We start from the raw sequence: 19732 nt of genomic DNA, 5'->3' as shown, positions 1-19732 counted from the left end.
TTATTCTAATTGGTAAATCAAGTAGAATGGAACCATGTACCCAAATTAAACATGATTTAAATTGATTTATAGATTTATAGCATGGGCTATATTTTAAATCAAAACTGGTACTGACCAAAAATGGATTTTGGGATATCCTCAGCAAAAATGGTCAAAACTAATAAATTAAATCGTGATTTATTCAGGAGCTGAATGTAGATTGATTGAAACAGTGACTAGAACTAGAATCATTCAGAGGTTTATATTACCTCTGTTCTTCCAACAAGCTTATTTGTTGGTTTTGTAACTGGTGAATAGATTCTCTCCCGTTAGCTCGGCTGGTCGAACTGCTGTAACACGAACTGCGATGGCGCTGGTGATGCTGGTACCAGCCGACTTTGCCCGGAATGTTTTGGGGCGTTTTCTCGTAGAATTTAGGATTTGGTTCCCCCCCCCCCCCCCCCCCCCCCCCAGACGGTTTTGAATGGGCTTCTTCTGGGTACATTACGGTTTAGAGCAGGAGTTTCAGCTGAGTTTAGGGCTGAGTTTTGGACAGAACTTTGTTCGGATTGACTATGTTATTTCTCACTCAGTGTGTAATATGGATGTTAATTCAGCTCTCATTATGTTAATGTCATGGTTTGCCATGAAAAATTTTCATGAAGACTTCTTTGTAAACTAAAGAAAAAGGCTGCCTTTTTATGATAATGGGACTTCATTTTATTTCTTTGGCTTAGATAGCTCATTTATGTTTATATATCATTGCCTTTGTTTCCAGAATCCACTTTAGCGTTTCTAGTTGCTTTGAATGAATGACTCAAATTGAATGTCACCTTTCAAACAGACTTATTTGAGCATTCTGAAAAATTCGATCTGATGGATTTGATCAAGTCTGATAGATAGAACTGGGATCAGATGTGCTGTTGTGATGTACATTCAATTCAGATCCAGAGCACATTCAAGCATAGATGGGACCCTTTGGACAGGATGGAGATAATCATCCAGATGGATTCAGTGAAACTTCTGCATCCGATCTGTGGATGGATCCGGTGGAATCAAGCGGTTTGAATCTGATTTCGCTTTGTGAAGCTTTCATTTGAAGAATTCAAGAACACTTCTTCCATCGGACTTTTGACTGACACAGACACAAAGAACATACCTTTGTGTTTATTCAGTGAGTAAATTCTGTTAATTTTTAAAAAATATATATTAGCGCTTTCAGCACTATGCCAAACGGGTATAATAAAAATATACACACATTCTTCATTGCCTTCCAGTGCTTTCTCATATGTATTTAAAAGTTTAACACTTTCTTTTGTTTGGTTGCCTTTCTGCAATTCTCCGTGGGCAAAAATTTTTACTTCTTTTTTCTTGGCTGCCCTTTTTACCCCATTTTATTTTTTCTCCTATCATCAGCTGTTCAAAATCCTCTGATATCTTCTTTTATTTCTTCTTTTGCAGATTCTTTCTTTAAAAAATATTTTGTTTAAATAGTTTTCATATAGTTTATGAATAGTTCCGCTGCATTATTTTTTCTTTTGTCCCTTTTATTTTATTCTCTTGGCCTTGGTGTCAAAGTGTCTCTTCTCCTTGTTTATTTCTTTCTGCAGTATTTCTCCATCCTTTTTTAACTTTGTTGGTTTTCTTGTTTCTCATGAATTTTGCATGCAAAAATTTTTCTGTGTCCATTTGCTTTGTGCCTATCCCATCTTCCTAGTTTGCCTTTCTTCCATTTTGCTAGTTTGCTCTCTCTGCTCTCTCTCTCTCTTTATTTTTTATTTCTTGCAATTATTTCTTGGCTTTTTTTTTTTATTTTTTCTTTTGCCAGTAGTTTTCCATTTTGAAATTGTATGTTCATTGATTTAAGAGTTTTTTCAAAGGGTTTTTTTATGTGCTTTCTAGTTATTCTGCTAGAAAAGTATTTTCTTTTCATTTGTTTATTCATCTATTTTTATGTTGAGCAATCTTTCTGTTGCTTTGCATCTTTTTGGTGCTGTTCTGAGCATCCTGCTTTTCTCGTTCTTAAAAAAAAAATTTTTATTTTTTTATTTTGTCCTCAATCTTTTTTTAAGTTCCTCTCCATTCGTTAAAAAATTTTCTTAAAAAAAATATTTTTTTTTCGGGTTTCCTTTTCTTAAAAAAGTTTTTATTTTTTTCTTTTATTTTAATTTCGTTTTTTTATTTCAGTTTTCTTTCTCTCCTCCAAATTATCGTTAAAAAAAAATATTTTATTTTTTTCGTTTTTCCTTTAAAAATTTTTAAAAAATTTTTTAAACCATTACGTTTTATTTTTTTTTTCTCATCTTTAAAAATATACTTTATATATATTTTCATTTCCCTTTATCTTTTAAAAAAAAAAAAAATTTTTTTTTTCGGATTGATCTCCATTCCATGTCTTTTCTAAAATTAAAAAAAAAAATTTATTTTTTTTTTCATTTTGTCCGCTTTATTCTTTTTTTAATTGGTACAAATATACTTTTAATTGTTCATTTAAAGATATTATGGATTGAGATAATGGTGAAGGTTAGCATTACTTCCGATAATGAAGTAGATCAATCAAAAGTTTACAACTCCAAGAAGGTTAAGTGATGTCATGGAATTGCAATTGTCAGAAATTACAGCAAGTTCAGGAAGTTATGTTTGGAATCATTTTACAAAAGATCCAGATTATAAAAATAATAAAAAAGCTAATTGTAATTACTGCTATAAAACATATATATGTTCTGCTGATGCACTACTTCTGGAATTTCAAAGCATTTAAAGAAGTTTAGCCTACAAAATTACTAACTGAAGGTAATCAAAAAGTCAATAAAAGTATTTTAGATATGTTAAATGAATCAAAGGTAAATACACCATTTTTTTATTTTATAAAAAAATTATTTTAATAATTTTAATAACAAATTTATATTGTAACTAATTAATTAAATATAGTAAAGAATGCTCAATGATGAAAATTCTTATTAGATGGATTGTTATTATTGACATTCGTGCGATTGTTGAAGAAAATTATTTTATTAATTTTGTACATTCCGCTTCGTCCATCGGCAAAAATTCCTAGTGCTGATACGATAAAAATAAAATTATGACTTATCATGAGGAAGATAAAGTAAAAATGAAAGCACTTCTTAAGGATCTTTCTGGTAAAGTTTCTTTTACTGTGGATTGTTGGACAGCCACTTCAACCAAATCATTTTAATAACTGCACATTTTATCAATAAAGAATGGAACTTACAAAATATTATAATTGATTTTATTCAAACACAAGATTCACATACGGGAGAGTAATATAAAGGATGCATTTTTATTAGGTATAAGTAATATGTCGGCTTGAAAGTAAGGTAAATTAATGTTTATTTTATTTATTTTTTTTATTAAATAGATTAATTAATTATATTAATATTTATTTATTTTATTTTATTTAGATTATGGGAATAACAACAGATAATGCTTCTAATAATTCAACATTTATGACTTCTTTATCAATTTGGGCAGCAGAAAATGTTGTTAATTTTAATAAAAAAGAACAGCATATTAGGTGTTTTGCTCCTTTCAATCAATTTAAGTGTAAAAGAAGCATTAAGTTGTTTGGATGGTGAAATTTCTTTGGTAAATTTATTAATTATTTTATTAATTTGTTTTATTGAATTTTTTTAATAATTAAAATAAAATTTCATTCATGTTATTTAGCTTAGAGAACTAATTATTAAAATTCGTGCTTAACTGCAAGAAGAGAAAAATTAAGTAATATTTTAAAAATAATGATATTAATGATTTAAGCCCACATCTTGGATGTTCCTACAAGATGGAACTCAACTTTGACATGATAAAGAGAGCTTTACAATTAAAAGTTGTAAGTTTTGTGTATTTTAATATTTTAAATAATTTTAAATATTAATTATTATAAATTTAAATTTGTGTGTTTGAATATATTGTATTTCATGATAAAGATCTTAAAAAATATACATTTTCCAGAAGAAAAATGAGCTATATTTGAACAAATCCAAAAATTTTCTTAGAAATTTTTAAGAGGTGATTACTATAATTATGTCAGGAAGTCATTATCCAACTCTTTCATTAACTGTACGCTTCCTTATAATATCTTTTATTGATCGTATTTGAAGATGTTATCGGTAATGATAAAGAAGATGATGATGATGAAGATGATGATGAAGAAAATGAAGAAAATAATGAAAAAAATAATGGGAGAAAATAGTGATAATGAAAAATGGAATCAAATAGTAAAAAAAACGAAAAAAAGTGTAAAGTAAATGCAGGTATTATAATAAAACCGATGATACATATTTAATTTCAACAATTTTGGATCCAAGATTGAAATTAAAATATTACAAAAGATACGTAATTGGGAAGAAACATTATTAGTTAATACTATTTATCAAAAGTAAATATAAATTTAATATTTTTTTTAATATAATATATTATTTTTATTATTATTTTTTTTAGATTTGTTAATATTTACAACAAATTTTATCGCCACACTAAGCCACAAGTTCTTAATAATACTTCTGAAATTAAAGGAAAATCAGTTATGTCGCATGTATTTGCTTAAATAATATAGAATATATTGATGAAATTCAAACATACCTTTCCTTATCTTTAATGAATGAAGAAACGAATCAATTGGAATGGTGGAAAGTTAATGAATCATAATTTCATCAATGCTGCACCAAATGGCTCGAGATTACTTACCAATACCTGCTACTAGTGTTCTTTTTGAACAAAGTTTTTCAGTAGGAAAAAATTTAATTACAGATAAACGAAATTGTTTAGCATGTAAAACAATGAGAATTTGTATGTTTACAGTGCGGTATTTACTTTCTTAAGTGAATAACATATATATTATTACTTTTTTAAAATTTTAAAATTTTAAATAAAATAAACTTTAACTTCAAAATTAAAGTTAAATAAATTAAGTAATTTTAGTTTAATTAATTGTAAAATAATAGTTATTAAATAATACTATTTATTACATTTAAAAATACAACCCATTACCCATTTCCAGGCTACATTTTATTAAGATTTAAATGGACTGTATTTCAACTTTTTAAAATTACTAAATAGTAAGATATTTAATAAATGTATTTTTTTAATTTTATAATATATTCATAGGACCCTGGACATCTCTTATATAATTCATAACTAACTAACTTTTTGCAAAGATACAGTTGCTCTTTTTTTATTTTTCGGTTTTTTGCGATTATCTTGGTATCCAGTGATCCAATTCATGCGGATTTTTTTTATTTTGTAGAAGCTCGACGAGAGCTACAAAATAAAAAGTTCGCATGAATCGAGATCACTAGATACCAAGATAATCTACTTGTTTTTTGAAATTTAGAGTCGATTTGCAAAAAGTTATCTGAGGAGTCTTATATTTATTTCAGATTCAGATCAGATTCAGATCAGATCAGATTTGGTCAGATTCAAATCAGATCAGATCAGATTCAGACCAGATCAGATCTGATCAGATTCATATTAAATTTAAAACCGATCTGATTCAGATCAGATCAGATCAGATTTAATTAATTTCAGATCAGATTGAATTTAAGTAAAATCTGATCTGATCTGATCTGTTAGGAGCACTAAATTATAACCTGAATGACCTGTTGACCTGAAAATATAATTTTATATAATATAAGTGATGGTATTATAATTCACTTTTTACATTGATTTATATAATAAAAGTGAGTTGCGATATTAGGATTCACTTTTTTATATTGATTTTATATAATAAAAGTGAGTTGCGATATTGGGATTCACTTTTTTATATTGATTATATATATAAAAGTGAATTGCGGTATCATATCAAGTCGCAGGAAAAATATTCATCAAATATACATCAATGAAACAGTGTAATCGTAAAAATGCTGATACGCCAGACACTTGCAATGTCTTACTGATGTATAATATTTGATATTTATCGCCAATTCAAAATGTTCATTGCCTATATATTACGATGTACATATCAATATTTTACTATTATTTATATATGTTAATATAACAATGCTAAATATTATTAAATAACAAATTATTTTATTAAATTGCACTATATTAAACAATCTATATACATTAAATTACACTAGTATAACAATCTACATACTAAAGTTTATTAAATTAACTCAATACTTTGGGATAAAGAGAAGTTTCAAACTTATTCTTTGAAACTTACCAATCTTCATGTCCAGAAAATACAACTTATGATAAAAAGATAAAAGTATTAATAAAAAAAATTAATTTAATTAAAAAGTTTCGAAGTGAAACTTTGAAACTTACCAATCTGTTAAGATTTGTATATACTTACGAATCTTGGTTACTTCTTTCAGTTCTTTGGAAACCCCCTTTCGAATCTATGAAAAAAAGAAAAGGAACGGTTAGTAGTTCGTAATATTAAAAAAAGAAAAAAACTAAAATTCGAATACTTATGCAGATAAAAGTTCCAGATTCGTCAGATGTTGCCAGTCTATATAAAAGAAAGAAAGGCAGAGTTATTAAACCAATTTATAAAATAAAAAAATAAATACGTAAACCAAGATAAAAATTTTGGTTCTAACAAAATCACTACATCATCACTTCACATGTACAAAAGCAAAAGGTATATGAGAAAATATTAATTAATTTCTTAAATTTAAAATAACAAAAAATTCTCCCCTTTCCCATTTCTCACTACTTTAAAGTCCAGTTTCTGTAGTATTCAAGCCAATAAGCTCTGATACATCACTGCAAAAAAATAATGAAAAAAATGTTAGTTTATTTCTTAAGTTAAAATAAAAAAAACCCCGCTTTCCATTCTCCACTACCTTAAAATTAAGTTTCGTTTCAAGTTGGATCAAAATATATCAGGTTCATCTTCATCGTCATATGCTTCTGTGCCTTACTGAGTGCAATTCTCGGCAACTACTGATCCATTATGAGTTATAACGTTTAATTTATAAATCCTGGCCTACTGATAAAAAAATCAATTTAAAAAAAAAAATTTTTAAAAAAAGTTTTGAAGAAAAACTTTGAAACTTACTTGAAAAGCTGATTCAAAAAATCTTAAAGACAATTTCTACAAAATAGACAAAAGAAGAAATGGTTAGTTTCTTCAAAACAAAAATAAAAAAAATTTCAAGAAATATTTCAAAAGTAAACTAAACTTTCAAAACTTACCGATCATATCCGTCATTCAGAGTTCAGAAAGTTCAATACCTGCAAAAAAAAAGAAAAAAAATTAAAATAAAATTAAATAATAAAAAATCAAAAATAAATAAATTTAAAAAGTTTGAAATTTTTAAAAACTTACATGGAATTCGAAAAACGATGCATGTCACACACGCACGTATCGAATTTGCACATATATGGTGATAATTAGGTACATATCGGGCATTTTTACATATTAACAACATATGGGTACCCCGATTTGTCACATAATGTAAATTTCAAATATATGGTTAAAAAAATGTAAATTGCAAATTATTAGATATCCAAACTATTAGTCGCGAATCAGATATAATATATATGGGTTACCGATATTTGTACGATCTTTAAAAAAATTTGTGTGTTTATTTAATATTATCATAGTGCGGCCAGAGAATACCTAAACTTCAAACCCGTTATCCAAAGCATATACAAATTATTCAAATTACGCGATTTTCTGGAAGCCAACATTGTAATTAATTATAATGAAAAATAAATACGATTTGCTTTTTTCTTTGTAAACTATTGCGAATTTGCAAAATGGCGTATAAGGTGTATTGTACTAATACCATATTGGAATCTTTTCATATAGCCAGGATACCTGAAAAAAAATAAATTTTAAGGAGATATTTTTCTGCAGTCATTAATAAATTGTAATGAAAACTAATTTCATATAAATGACGGATTTTATTTCTCCAACATCTTTAGTTCGATCGTTACTGATAAGGGTGATTATTGGTATCTTTGATTCTAGCGATGCACTTCTGATGGAAGTTTGATAACCGGAGAGGTCGATTCAGTCGTAATTGAATTTGGATCCTATCTTTCAATTTAATTAATCTTTAAAGAAATACGTAAGCCAAAATGCCTGCGCTGATCTCTGTCCTTTTGGAGTTTATAGGGTGACGATGAAGATCGGCTATTGCCCAAGTATATTCTTTATTGATTAATTTCTTTGAGAGACGTTTTCGTTGATATGCTTTGTACGATAACAATGTTTTTCTACATAATTCAGAACGGATTAGAGGAAAAAAGTCCTGATTACCTCACCCATTTTGTCGTCAGGCACAGTCCCTGAAACTTCCGTTTGTAAACTTTTTATTTCCATACCAACTGCGTAGGTTTAGGGTATATTTTATTCCTAACCCTTAGACCTACTTGTTAGGTTAGGTAGGTTGCATTACTTTCTGTAGCCTACCTTTTTAATGGGTTTTATGGCCACGTTTCTTTCATTTAAAAATGAATTAAACAGGTTGCCGTATCATTAAACACATCGCAGCCATTTGGTGATGAAGCTATAAATTTAATCTAATAAAGAGTTCGCCCTGCGACGAGAAATTTATGGTGGATTCAAATGGATCAAATTACAAACAATAATAATTTAGTCGGAAATGAAATTCCAGAAAGGAACGAGGGATGCTGTCAATTAATATTTTTTTATTTTATTTTATTTTTTATATTTTTATTTTTATTTTATTTATTTTTATTTTTATTTTTCTATTTGAGATTATTAAATCGTATCCTATGTTCATTCGCCCATCAGTATTTTCGAATATCTTTTATCCTTTATTATCATGGGATTTCTTAAAGCGTACCTGTGGCACCTCATCGAAACAGGAAGTGTCGCTGAATCTAAACAAAGGCCACCCGGTTAATCTTCAACTTTGGGTTATGATTACTGATTTAAGCATATAGTAATTTAATTTGACTTACATGCAAAAACTTAAAAAATTTGTGTATATTTTCATTTAATTTTTTTGAAAAAAATAATATTCATTATTTAGCTCATGTATCTAATTTATCGTATGTTAATATAGAAAATTTTATTAATCAGTTTGAAATATCTTATTAAATACCTTATCAAGTAATTAAATTGTTTGTAATAAAGTAATCAGTACCGTAACTTGTTTATTAATAAAAAATAGCTATAATCATAACTTTATCGAGCAATGATATTTTTAATTTAATCAATCAATTTTTAAAAAAATTAAATGAAAATGTTTGAATTCTGATTTATTGATACAGTTAAGTATTTTTTACGATAAACCTATTTAGGCAAAAGTGTAATAATTGTAAAATTTATTTTTGATTTTTATTTTTTGATTTAAATTTATTTTTCTTTTTTCCTTTTGTTTATTCTTTTTTTGTTATTTCGACATTATTATCAACATCATCATTATTTCATGTTGTCTTGAATAATGCTTTTCGTCAGTATGTCATAAGCCGGGATATTTTTGGTTAAACGGTTGAATTTTTCAAGTGCCTATATTGACATAGCGCTTGGTGTGCCATTGGGTAACTTTTACCTAACTGTTTATTTATCTGAAATCTTTTTACATTTTAAGTTTGGTGGTTTTTTCCTTAATAACTCTGCCGTTGGATCAATACGATCGTATGCGTTGAAGCTTAAATAAAGAAATTAAACTATAAATTAGTGTTTATACTTTGATAAAAAATAATAAAGTATATACGTACGGCGGAGATCTCACCATCTTTCATAAATATATATCGAATTTTTTTTGTGACTACTTCTTCTTCATAGTTTTTCATCATCTTCATTTCTGGCATAGCGTATTTTCGTCGGTTCTCCCGTGCGGAATGGTAGCCTGAATCTTTTAAAATTTGAATTACTGGAATGTACTAGGATATCGGCAAATGTCTTTTTATCTTTGTTTTGTATTAGGTAATTGGCCGCGTTTAGTCTTCTTTTTTCTAACAATGTTAATTTCTGTACAATAATTATTTAAAAAAAAACTCATTATCCTTCTGTTAATTAAATAATTTACATCCTGCATCCTTAAATTCTTAGTTGCTCTTCTTTTGTTACGTTTTATTTGGACTTACCTTGCTATAATATTGCTAACGCGTGTAGATGTAAGTCCATATAACATCTTTAATAAATCACTATTTGAGACTGTTTTTATTTACAAGTTTGTAAAGTGGTGTGTGACAACTTGGTGACTATGTTATCTTTTTGCTCAGCCCATGTGAGATATTAGTTAATACTGTATACGTCTTTTAGCAATTTAAAGCCAAATAAACACTTCTTTCTGTAAAATAATAGATAAATGTAAATAGGATAAAAGCAAAAGTAATATATATAAAATAATCAAATACTTGCTTTTAGCAAAATTATTTATAAGAACTTTTAGAAAAGGAAGAAGAAGAGGAGGAGGGAGGATGATGATGATGATATTCATCATAGATGATACGCTATCACTATTCGTGCTACGAAGTATAAAATCTTTTTGTTATTTTGTAAAATAAAAAATCTAAAGTATAAAGTAGGAATTTCAGAACGTGAGAAAAGAGTTGATTGTGTGCAAATTTATAATGATTTCGGAGATTTCAGGATGCAGATCGAAAGTTTCAGAGGTAGCAACGCGTTTGCGCAATTCTCACCAGGTAAAAGTAACGCGCTCATAAAATTCTTGTGCAATTCTTTTGTATGATAAGGATTATTAAAAGCTGTTCTTCAGACGTCTTGATTACTATCTATTAAGTGATAGAATAAAAATATATTTTATACATTTTAATAAAATAGAGTAAATAAAAATACAACCTATGGTCTGAATTAATAAAAGGTAATAAAAAAACGTAAAGTTGGAAACCTCTGAAACCTTTGTGGCTGATTTAATAAAGCCCAAAAAAAAGTATTTATTATATTTTAGTTATTATGGTGCAAGGTGCAGAAGTTGATTCTACTACTCGCAACTCAAGAGAAACATACGTATGATGATAGTTTGTGGAAATCGAGATCCAAAGATTCTAGAAAAAATCAGGAAAATACCATCATGATAAAGAAGAAAAAACATCATCTGTTAATAATACATATATAAATACAGAAATAAAATTGAACATATCAAAAAGCGAGAAAATAATTACTCCGGTACATCTAGTCCAGATCGGAAACTCTTACATCATAGTCACTGTTTCCAATATATTGAAGAAAATATAACATTCTGCACCATCAAAACCTTCATGTTTTCGTATTCCAGCACCTACAATTGATGAAAATAATGGTAAAGTAATTATTTTGGTGAAAATTATAATATAGATAATATAAATGAGGGGAAGAGAATGATGATGTAAATAATATGGATGAGGAAGAGAATGATGTGGATGAGGAGAAGGAGAATGATGATGTAAATAATATGGATGGGCAAGAGAATGATGATGTGAATGAAGGAGAGAGGAGAATGATAGTGTAGATAAATATGGATGAGGAAGAGAATGATGATGTGGATGAAGGAGAGGAGAATGATGATACACAGAAGATTTTTCGCATGCCATAAGATTTGACAATGACAATGAAGAAGCATTTATAGTGGAAAGCTTAAGTAGAATTCTATTTAATACTGAGATTATAATATATTTAAATTTCAACAAAGATTTCGATTGCCTGATATTGCATGAATCCTTAATAAAATTTTTTCATATAAATTCTTATGCGGCATTTGATAAGTTGCGATTTGAAAATTTCCTCATAAATTATATATATGCAAAAATATGGTTAAACATTTTTCAACCGAAAATGCAATTAGCTGCATGTACCGATTGCCATAGAAATTGCAATGTTAAAGATATTATTGCATATAAGGAAGAAGGAAAAGTTGCTATAATGAATTACCCGTATAAAAAAGTATCGCTTAATCGATAATAAAGTCATGTCCTTAGTACAATAATCCATAATTCTCAAAAAAATAAATACAACAATTGCGATACCTCGCATGCTTATCCTAAGCCAAACATTCGTCAACAATTGAGCATTTATATCAACGGCAGATTTTGAGAACGTATTTAAAATTATCGGGGCTGAAAACGAAAATAATATCTATTCAGATATTTCTGATGGTAAGAGTATGGAAAAATTTTCTGATGATGGTAGTACCTTTTTTACAACAGAGACTGTCACAACCCATCTAGGTCTTCTCCTTAATCTTGATTGGTTCCAACTATTCTCCTACACGCAGCAATAGTACTGGCGCTATTTATGCGTCTCATTTGCAATCTTGAGGTTAGAAAGGAATAAGCCCGAAAATATTATATATTTGGAGTTCTTACCAGGACAAAAGAGGCAGGGTTGGAACGCATTAATCATTATCTAGCTCCTATTAGATAGGTTATTAGAACTTTGGAGGTGGAAAGTACCAAAAGCTGTGAATTTCAATGATTTAAGAAATAAAGTTGCGTTAATTGTTGGATCGTCTGATACTCCAGCTACACGAAAAGTTATTTGGTCGTGGATCTGCAGTAATGAAATGCTATAGGTGTGATAAACGTACCACTTATAGCGAGGAATTTAGAAAAACTCATTACAGAGGAATGCAAGACTATAATGAATGGGTAAACGAAAGTATACCAGATCTTTTATTACGTAAACTGATATCTTTGTGAATGGTTGCAATGTAAACTCAAAGTCCTCAGAAGCATTTTAAAGTACATGGTATAAGATGGATTGAAGTGCTTCGCCTACCATACATGGATCCTATACGTTTGCTGTGGTGGATCCTGTAAAATTTATCTTTTCCTAGGTGTTGCAAAATGGATAATCGAAATCCATTTTTGTAAACCAAAAAATTAACTATGGAACAACTTCGTGTAGCACAAAACAGAATGGATAATATTGATTTACCTTCTGACATTAGTAGAATTCCTCCAAAGATTGCAATCGGAAATGATGGGTTTTCGCTTAACTGCTGATCGATGGAAGACCTTTATTATGATTTATTACATACATATTATAGGATATGCTAGATGATAATGATAGAAAAGATGCGGGCATTTTGTTTGACTTGTAATCTTTTAGTATGGAGATTTGGCCACGATGATGATTTAAAGGAGGCGCGAAGAGGTTAAGATATGGCCTGCCTTATAGAATATACATATAGATAAATTTCTGTGACAATATACATCTCCTTGCCATTATCCTGATTGCTGTCGTGATTATGGTCCTATATATAGTTTTTGGCTTTTTCAGTTGAAAAACTTAATGGATATATAGGTAAATTTACTTCAGTGTCTTTCAGATGCTTTAAATGCATTTATTGATAAAAAAATTCCTGTTATTTGAGGATCACCTATCATAATAGTAACCGACAAATAGAGACGTTGTGAAATTCTGTTCTTGGCTGCTGGTGGATTATCCTTATCATGTTCAATGGACATCCTGGCCTTCTAGATGGAATCTCTCCATCCTTCTTTTATTGCCAAAAAGCTGTAGGAGGTTTAGCAATCGTAGCAGAAGGAGGAACTGCAGCATTTTTTCTATTCATGAATATCATTCTATGATTTTCAAAATATATGGCTGAACATTACCTGGCCAATGCTTAACCCATCATATATCAATGTCGTTGTACTTTTGGGTTACGAGGATTTCTATGTGAATGGTACCGTATTATGTATGAAGGGAAGAAGATGTGTTAGAATTTGTGGTTCACATATGAATCTTCCAAGGCCCATAAAATTGGCGCCGAAAGCATTTGGATCTGGAAGTTTCTGATCAGCGCTGAAAAAAATGCGAATATATTTGCAAAATGACTTGTATGATGATTCAGTTGACACTTATCCAAGGGTGAAGTCAATATTATTTCGAGCATGCCCTTAGATTTCCAGAAGGAACGAAAACTCACCTCCTAGCATGCTAATCAAGTGGTATAAACCTGCACCTTCTTCTAGTATTTGGTTTAAACATAGTTTTATGGAATAAGAAATATCAAATACAGGTATGGAAAGCAGAATACTTTCCCAAAGTTTATGATTTCTATTCATGATTCTTAGGATATTATGTCGACACAAAAGTTGAAAATGCTTATGGTAGGAAAACAAAAATATTTGTCGATTATACATGAATAGAAGATTTAACTTGTAGTATGCCACACCAAATAAAGAAAATGATGACACATTTGATTTCCATTTTCAACTTACAGAGGTGATAATCAATTGTATAATATGCAAGACAAGTATGTCTCGTGACTTTGATAAATGAAAAATTATTAATCGCGTATTACATAAGCATAATTTTTGCTCAACGAATTAGGTTACCGTGCTCAACATTAATTCTTGTTTGAAAATTAACATTAAATCAATCTGAAGATGTAAAATTAATAAAATTAATTAATTTTTTTTTCGCATTAGTAAGTCGTAATAAATAAATGTTAATTTTTACGTGAGGCATACGGGCCTAATTTACAGTACAATCTTTTTAATGGCTAATTTTTATACGATGGAAAACAATGGAAAGATCGACGTTTTAATCACTTTTAATGGACAAGAGACAGAGTTTTACGAATTCTGTATTTTGTGAATTTTATGATATAATATCATGAATCAAGAAATCATTTTGAAATGGTGTTACATTAAAAATTGTACTAATAATTAAAAAATGAAATGATGTAATATCATGATAATTGAATCAATAATTAAATTGTTACAAGAACTTTCTCGCATTTTTGATAATCAATACTAATTAATAATCAAAAACATATTTTATAATCTTATTTTTTATCAAATATGTTTCCGTATTCTAAACGGTACCTTAAAATTTCAAACAATGTGCCATTTTCAGCAATTAAACCGCAGTATTGATACCATCCATCAATGTCAATACCTCCATTTCGACACTATAACTTATTCTTCCGGCCGAGGTGGAGTGGTCAGATGACCAAATGTTTGCTTTGATTGAGCAAACGGAGATTAAACTTAAATTACCATTATCCAGGTAGAAGAAGTAGAAAAATGCAAATTCGTTGCGAATAAAGTAAATGAGAGGTGTACGGAGCAATTATTCGGGCAAACAGTGCCAAACAAAATTCAATGGATTAGTGTGACCGGTTATCACGTGAGTTAAATATTAATAAAAATTTGTTGTAATAGTAATTTTAATACTTATTAATACTTATTTAGCCTTTCTTTCCAATACTTTAGGATGAATTATTAGTGATTGCAAACGATCTGAGGGGCAAGAAGCTGTGCCGGTGCCATTTTTTTTGAAGTCATGAATACGCGGTTTTGGGAGAAACCGAGGTAAGAACTTTAGAAATCTAACAACATTCACCACAATCAGCAAAATGATTATATTAAAGAGGTAAATTGTTTTATTTAATATGAACTTTAATATGTTAGATGATCAGTTTGTACGAGGCTTCAATTGGTGTTAATATAACTCAACGCAGGCAAAACAAAAGATGGTACATACGTATAAGTTTAAATCAAATTATAAATTTTTATTGATTTTCTTAATGCTATAGCACGTGGGAGCTGGAATACTCAAAATACGAATATTTCTAAATACAGAAAGATCGTATTCATTAACAAAATTTGTAATTTTTTTTTTTTTTAAGTCGTAAATACAAATTTATTAATTTCTTTCCTTTTTTAATTAAAATAGCCCTGATGAATGATTTTTATTTTCATTGGCGGAATAATAACAGTCCATTCGATATCCTTGGCTAGCAATAAATACATAAAATAATGGCAATGTTTGTAATTATTATATTTCAATAAAAAATCTTCAAATAATGCTAAACTTAATGATTTGATGCAAGAATCAAATAATACTTAATAATTGATACGTGACTATCATCCAGAGAATTTCTGAGCGCCGCTGAAATTAAAGCCTTTTCTATAAGATCCTTAAATGATATCCAATGCTCTTAAAAATTGTTTTGATTTGTACTATTAATTTATTGGTCCCTTTCATTACTGATCATCTGGCAGACTGCCATACTTTATTTTTTAACGTGGTTTTATCCATAGTGCATAAATATTAGTGCACATTTTCGTGCACAAAAATTTATTCTGTTGCACAAAAAAATTTGATATACATCGTATATATATTATTATTGGAATAGCAGTATTAATCTAATTTTCTTTTTTTCAAAAGCGTAATAAGAATGGAAGATATCACAAAATATCTAAATAATTATACTCTCCAAGAAAAAAACTGTGAACCAACAAAAAGTAGAAATGATAAAAATACAGGAGTTATTCAAATTGGTAGTGTTGAAGATAGTAATTAATAGTGAGAGGAGAATTAAATACGAGATTATTTAAGGCAAAAGAAAAATAAAATAAAAAAATAATAATCACGTTTAGAAAAATAAACGCCAATGGAATACATGTAGCCTTTAAAATATGTGATTTATATTGTGAAAAATGGAAAAGAAGTTATGTTTTGTAAAATATGCAAAAATGCAAATGGATTACGTGGCTAAACAGACATACTGGTTTGGAGTGGTTAAGGAAGATTGTATTGAAAGGCATATAAAAGCAATTAATGCAAAAAATTCAGATCAGTTGACAATTAAAGAAGGCTTTATGCAACAAATGAACCATAATCAAGCATTAATTATTTGTTGTATGCGTAATGTATATTATTTAACACAACGTAATATAGCACTAAATAATTATGGATCTCTTTGTGATTTAATTACATATCAAATTAATTATCAATATCAAACTGGGGATGAAAATTTTATCCAAAATCTTCGTCCACCTCTTCTTCAAAATCATTCTGAAATTACAACTTCATCATCTTCAACTAATAATTATGCACTTTATAAAAATGCAGTTCCAGAAAGGAGAATTACTTTTTTCTATATTTACTATTGTTGAAGAAAGCGTTGTTGCTGAGGTTAAAGAATCACCATGTTAGAGTTTACTTATGATGAAAGCAATACAAATGTTATATCTGAAAAAACTATTGCATTAGTTTCGAAACATTTAGTAAATGGTGGACCTATTTTCGTTTTCTTGGATTGACACAAATAACAGATGCATCGGCTGATGGAATTATGAATGTAATAAACCTTTTTATAACTCAAAAAGAACTGGATATAACGAAATTAAGACATTTTGGTAGTGACGGAGCTGCAACCATGACAGGTAATTATTAAATAATAATTAATTAATCAAAAATATATAATTTAATAATATATATATATATATATTTTATCATTTTACTTAGGCATTCGTAATGGTGTTGCAACTCAACTAAAAAAACTTAATAATTTTATTACATCAACACATTGTGTTGCACATCGCTTACACTTAGCTTCAGAAGAAGCTGCAAATGAAACACCATATTTCGCACATTATAAAACTATAATTAAAGGAATTTATTCTTATTTTTCTAATTCATATAAGTGAATGTATGAATTAAAAAAAATCAAAGAAGATATGGAAGTTTCTGATTTAACAATTCTTAATGTATGTGATACGCGATGGCTATCATGGTCTAATGTAATTAACAATTTTCACCAAATAATTGAACCCATTCAAAAAGCATTACAACGTGATGTTAATTCATCTAATACGGCTAAATTCTTATTTAACGCAATGTGGATACCGAATTTCTTATTATTACGAAATTTTTTGCTGATATTTTTTTTATTTTAAAAAAAATTATATTGGTTTTTCAATTTGATTATATTTCTTTATGATCACAACTCGAAATGGCATATGAATCTATAACCGCAAATTTTATTGGATCTGCAGATGTCTTACCGAAGTATGGTACCCATTTGCGAAAGTTAATAGATGAGTTAGAATTACACCCTGAAGATTTGCCAGGCTAGTTTATTTTTAACTTATTTATTAAATTAATTACTAATAAATTTTTGCTCAATTATGTTTGTTAATTAGATTTTATTAAACATTATGCTGAAAAAGTTATTACAAATTTGTGAAAAAGATTTCCTAATGAAAATTTATATTATTCTTTATGAATTTTTGATCCTCATGAAGTGCCGCTTGATAAAAATGCATAAAAATGCTTTACAAAACTGTGAAGAAGAGCTTTCAGATCTTATACATTTTTATGGAAAGAAAAAAAGAATTAATAATGATGAGCATTCATTAATTGATGACGAAGAAGTTAAGAAAGAATGGGATTTGGCTAAAAATCTAATTGCGTCATATAGATTTGCCAAAGGATGTAAATTTACTGAATGTTGGTATAAGATCTTTAATACTACTCATTTCTGAAACCAATTCCCTAATCTTATTATTCTTATTGATTTGTCATTAATTATACCTTTTTCTAACACTGTGGTGGAGCGTGTATTTTCTAGGCAAAATTTAATCAAAACAAACTGACATTCGAAACAGAGTGCATATTGATACTCTTAATATGCATTTACATGTTTCTTTAAATGGCCCTCAAAATTTTGAAAATTTCAATTATTTAGCAGCTTACAATCATTGGGCTTCTAAAGATCGGGCAATTTAATAATTATAGTGATTTATTTTTCATTTTTTTGGAACATTTTAGTGTAATTAATTATATTTTATAAATAAAATCTATAATATAATTAGGAATTTAGGATTTAAAAGTTAGGACGTTTTATATTATAAATTAATATAGTGCACATTTTTGTGCACAAAAATTTTTAAAAATTGAGTTCGTGACGTGCACAAAAAAAAAATTATTCTTATGTGCACGTGAGCACATTTTTTTTTCAGATTTTATACACTGGTTGGAAGGTTGGAAACATATTTTTTGTAAAATAATTTTTATCTTTTGTATAGGTCACTAAAATCACATGACATTTATGCATGTATATTAATAACCAATTAAAATCGCTTTGATTACATACATGTGATATCTAAAATTAATGCGCGATTTTTTTTGTTTATTTTCAAAAATACACTTTTCTCTTCTTACTTATCTTTTATTAACGCTTTACGGTTCGTCTCTTCTTTTCTCTTTTATCCAAGTATACTTTACTTATCTTTTACAATATTAACAATACTTTGGCACTTTAGTTTATATATTTAATATAGTAAGACGTACTCATCTACCATATACAAAAGAAAAGAATAAAAAAAGGAAAAAATGTACCCCTACCCACATACAAAAAAGAGAAAAGTCTCTTTTAAATAAATAGTGGAACTGTTAAGCAAGGTATGAAAATAGGATATACGCGTATTTTTCATATTTTTCTTTACAATAGTGGTTTGAGTCTTTCTTTGTGGTAAAGTGTGAATATATTTTTCAACTGCCATGTATCTATTGCTTGTTAAATGTATTTGCTTTCTTTGTTAGACTGTGGTATTACAATATGAAGTGTGAATATATTTTTCAACTGCCATGTATCTATTGCTTGTTAAATATATTTGCAATTTCTTTTGTAATATTTGCTTTAGCCTGGAGGAAAATGTTATAAAATAGGGCTGGATATTTTATGACATTTTCTGCCTTCCAATTACTTTGTCCGGGGGTAGCCTGACAATTTGTCGTTGTCCGTCAGTTGTAGCAACCAGCATTTTTTTACGATTTTAAGAAACAAAACTTTTTCAAAAATTTAATAAAGAAAGAACTAACTTAAAAATATTATTTTATTATTCTTTACAAAACGCTGGCGCTGGAGTTATTTTTTCTCTCACTTATCAAATCCCAACATGTCCAAAGACTAATCATGTAGTACGCTGTGGTCTGGAACCACCCGAGATTTTTGACTACCTAAGGATGAAGTTGTAGGGAGCATTGTACCGATAGGCTAACCTCCTCCTCGACTTAGGGTCTCATTAATCGGGAGACGAGGTGGTTCCTAAGTACCTT

At 28.5% G+C, this 19732-nt stretch overlaps 4 protein-coding genes across 4 annotated transcripts; all 4 read left to right on the top strand.

The window, feature by feature from the left end:
• Positions 1–3061: 3061 nt before the first annotated feature.
• On the top strand, positions 3062–4192 carry OCT59_021826 (uncharacterized protein; the record flags this gene model as incomplete). Its single annotated transcript, XM_066146771.1, has 5 exons — positions 3062–3085; positions 3402–3571; positions 3757–3829; positions 3996–4008; positions 4101–4192. 5 exons carry the CDS (start codon positions 3062–3064, stop codon positions 4190–4192), a joined length of 372 nt encoding a protein of 123 aa, XP_066005877.1.
• Positions 4193–16362: 12170 nt separating this feature from the next.
• Positions 16363–16785, top strand: OCT59_021825 (uncharacterized protein; the record flags this gene model as incomplete). The annotated part of the gene is made up of 1 exon (XM_066146770.1): positions 16363–16785. One exon carries the CDS (start codon positions 16363–16365, stop codon positions 16783–16785), a length of 423 nt encoding a protein of 140 aa, XP_066005876.1.
• A 33-nt stretch (positions 16786–16818) lies between these two features.
• Positions 16819–17319, top strand: OCT59_021824 (uncharacterized protein; the record flags this gene model as incomplete). The annotated part of the gene is made up of 3 exons (XM_066146769.1): positions 16819–16903; positions 16999–17055; positions 17138–17319. 3 exons carry the CDS (start codon positions 16819–16821, stop codon positions 17317–17319), a joined length of 324 nt encoding a protein of 107 aa, XP_066005875.1.
• A 612-nt stretch (positions 17320–17931) lies between these two features.
• On the top strand, positions 17932–18156 carry OCT59_021823 (uncharacterized protein; the record flags this gene model as incomplete). The annotated part of the gene is made up of 1 exon (XM_066146768.1): positions 17932–18156. One exon carries the CDS (start codon positions 17932–17934, stop codon positions 18154–18156), a length of 225 nt encoding a protein of 74 aa, XP_066005874.1.
• Positions 18157–19732: the final 1576 nt, after the last annotated feature.

This window comes from Rhizophagus irregularis, chromosome 30 (genome assembly GCF_026210795.1).
Source record: "Rhizophagus irregularis chromosome 30, complete sequence".
Classification (NCBI taxonomy): Eukaryota; Fungi; Glomeromycota; class Glomeromycetes; order Glomerales; family Glomeraceae; genus Rhizophagus; species Rhizophagus irregularis.
This window is presented reverse-complemented; position numbering and strand designations above follow the sequence as displayed.